General features: G+C 32.7%; 1 protein-coding gene across 3 annotated transcripts; it reads left to right on the plus strand.

The window, feature by feature from the left end:
- The first annotated feature begins 201 nt into the window (after nt 1-201).
- LOC100367534 (uncharacterized) lies at nt 202-3,076 on the plus strand. Of its 3 annotated transcripts, none has more exons than XM_085503337.1 (4): nt 202-454; nt 1,529-1,866; nt 1,970-2,062; nt 2,657-3,076. In XM_085503337.1, exons 2-4 carry the CDS (start codon nt 1,537-1,539, stop codon nt 2,801-2,803), a joined length of 570 nt encoding a protein of 189 aa, XP_085359463.1. In that variant the 5' UTR covers nt 202-454; nt 1,529-1,536; the 3' UTR covers nt 2,804-3,076. The 3 variants fall into 3 exon arrangements, with proteins under 3 accessions (XP_085359463.1, XP_085359503.1, XP_002737642.3); XM_085503377.1 differs by having other exon boundaries at nt 204-454; nt 1,776-1,866; XM_002737596.3 differs by lacking the exon at nt 202-454 and adding an exon at nt 540-648.
- Nucleotides 3,077-3,582: the final 506 nt, after the last annotated feature.

Below are 3,582 nucleotides of genomic sequence, written 5' to 3' on the forward strand. Positions count from 1 at the left end.
AACCGACCTGAGATGTGTGTATATATTAAAAATAAATAATACTTGTTAATCTCGAATCCGATCGTTTGCAACCAGTCTCTGGTCATGCACATAATATAAATATATTAATAGAACAGTCTATGTGTTGGTAGTCAATAGGCGATAAGAATAGAGGTGACCTTTCATACTGATACATAGATTATATTCGAATATCTTAAATGTATCAATTAATTAGGTAGTTGTTTGTATTCGTCAAACAATTTTCACTGAAATATAACCGTCATCATTTTAATATGCATTACTCCTATACCTGGCGTATATGTCCAATATGACATTATTATCACAGTCACAATTTAGCGACGGTTAGGTTGGACTATTCTAATGGCAATATTTATTGTGGCATCACCTTTCTGCAAGTGGATCATCACGCCACAATGACGAACTTAGCTGCGTTGGCCAATTTACCAAACGTGAGGTAAGTTTACTATGTACGTATAAATGATATTAAGTTGTATATTCTTTTTATTAAAAGTCAAATGAACACATATTCATGATGGGTGTGATGAGGTTATCTAACAGTTTACTATAAGAATAGTATCAATGCGCTCTGAACGGTCACTTTAAATCAACTGTGTTAAAGGAACGATACGGAATACTCATTGCATTCAGGTAAGTATCTATTTTTTTGAAAGACGTGAACATAATTGACAAGGCTTTATAAATGGTACGACTATTCAACTATACAGTAGCTTATAACAATTGATTTTCGTTCTTCTACGGAGCAGCTTTCATACAACACTGCAATGGGCATCGTACACTCACTCTTCAATAATTGTAGATGCAAACGAACATATAGAATAAGGAACACAAGATTTGATTTCATGATTACAGACGCGCAGCCTAATAATATGGTGAATAGTGTACCACGACGGTCGTGACATTATTAGTCAATGTCTTCTCGAATTTATTTTGTAACTGTTTTGTTTTTTTATATTATCATATGTGCATCTATTTTGAATTGTTTCTGTGGTTAGTGTAGCGACAACGGCAAATCTGGGTGAAACATCTAAGAATATAAAACATATTATTTATATTCTTTAATTGTTGTTCCGCAATAACTGTGTTATGGTGCGTAATTTAGGTTTATTTTAAAATACTCTGGTGTGGGCAAGCCTTCCACTGCATGTTGGCATAATGGCATAATGGATTTTATTTTAATACTGACCGTTTCACATGAGTTTTGAATGAACTAGTTGTCTCTGAAATTGACTGGATAATTGTATATTTGTAAACTAGGGTTGCTGTGAAAGAAATTTGATAATAAATCCGCGACCAAGTACAAACAAACTTGTTATTGGCTTTTAACTATTTTATTAACTATCATACCAATTGACGACTTCGTCTTTTCAAATTACGTCATCCATCTAGCATGGCATGAAGTAACATACCGAGTTATATAAGATTATGGTTCAAGAATTATAAAAAAAAGTAGAAACTGCATTCTTATGCAAAAATAAACTATATTGCATTGTTTTCTTGATTCTTCCAGCTCGCAATATGTTTGTCATAAAACTGATGTACATCTTGAGCCTACTGTCAGTTGTCAGTTTAAATGAATTGTTGCCTGAAAATCACCCGGATTATTTGTGTAATAAGTGTTCTGTAAGATATTATGCAACCAGCATATTTAATTCCGAATGCATAGAGGATGTACCATGCCCAGAATTCATGTTGAATGCCGAAGATTCTGCACAGTCAGAGCCAGTTACGGCATATTTGGGTGAATTTTATATCAGTCTGACAGGTTACCAAGATAGTAGAAAGAAATTGAGAAATTCGGTAGGAGTTGGTGCAAAACGTTTGAATGGAATGGCGCGTGGTGAAATGGTGAGTGGTTTAGATGTATATAAAATTGTTCGTTAGTGTTGTTCGTAATGAAGACATTTGGAAATAATATCAGACGCTTAATATGCCTTTCGTTTAACTATAGGGTCAACGTAATTCCGGTGAGGTCGCTTATTGTCAATTATGTAACATTGAGCACCGTGGAGACATTTGGGTAATTTATACTTGTGAAGATAAGGTAAATTTATTGTTCACATAATAATATTACACAGTATTATTATCTTAAGTGTTCTGATTCATACAATATGAAATACAATCAGCAACCCTCAACGCTGATAAAATTCATTATTATTATTATTGTTATTATATAGCATGTTTCGCATATATAGTTATCTAAATGCATGCAAAATATAATATTTGACTATTGATGTACAAAAAACCTGACTTATGAAATTAAATAAATATCCAGTATCATGTCAAATTACGATGTTCTGGCAATGGTCTCAAATTCAAATGAACATTATTTTCATATTATTATTATTATTATTATTATTATTATTATTATTATTATTATTATTATTATTATTATTATTATTATTATTATTATTATAAACACACTTAATCAGTTTAACGGTTTTAATATCGTCACACCCAACAAGCAAAAACATTTAATCTTATTTTCGGAAATATTGACATCAAGGAACTTGAAAACCAATTACTTCTGTTTCAGATCGAGTTTACAATTGAGATAAATTTCAATATAATAGTTTATACGTATGTATATATATATATATATATATATAACTTTATAATGTTACGCTTTCTAATTTAGGAATGTCCATTGATTATGAAAGGGTATCAACTATCTAACCCACCAGCCAAAATAAAATGGCAGTCATTTGACAGCTACTGTCACGGTCTTCCGGACAATCAGAAGTCTCGATTCACCTGCTACCAACCAAACGAAATGGTCCAATGATGTGCACTGCTTGTTGTGTACATCGACCAGTAGTTTAGTGACATTTCAACTGACCTTTTGTGATTAGGTTTTCGCATGTATAAGAAGTTAATTTTTGTCGCGTATTTTCGGATGATATATAAAATACACTGACACCCACTTTAAATGCACATGAGATATGTTAAACACTCAATGTAGTGTGTTATTACAGCATAATTACACATATTTACATGCTTACTGGTGATGGTTGTACTGTAGTTAAAATAAATTAAAATTGGTGATGTATCAATACAAGTATTTGATTGTATGTGCCTTTGAATAATTACTTTTGTGAACAAGGGGTTATACGTGAATGTTGTAAGGTATTATGTAATGCAACAGATTTAAGTTGACGATACAGGTGTACTGAAGTGTGTACAATACAATGTTACGGCACGTGGAGGCAAAACAGTCGAACCATTGCAGGAGAAGATGCCTTTCTGTCTCTCGTTTGACGTGGGTGCGGTATACATTCCACCAAACTCACTCCAACAATAAGGCAGACTGTTTGAGTGGCACACACTTCAGAGATGATATCGTAATTCTTTTCCATGTCACACATACATACATATAAAAATGTCATATATTCACAGAAAGAATCAACCAAGCCAAGATTTTCTTAAAGTTCTTTATACCTCTCTGAAATGAAAATTATAGTAGAAATAATCAGAGTTATCTTCGGTGAAAGATGCGGCTGCAAACCCGATATACCTATCTTGTTTATTCTCTGCCGCCACGATTTTCCTGTCTCTGGTATTGCC

The sequence above is a fragment of the Saccoglossus kowalevskii genome, chromosome 1 (genome assembly GCF_978046115.1).
Source record: "Saccoglossus kowalevskii chromosome 1, keSacKowa6.1, whole genome shotgun sequence".
In the NCBI taxonomy this organism is placed as follows: domain Eukaryota; kingdom Metazoa; phylum Hemichordata; class Enteropneusta; family Harrimaniidae; genus Saccoglossus; species Saccoglossus kowalevskii.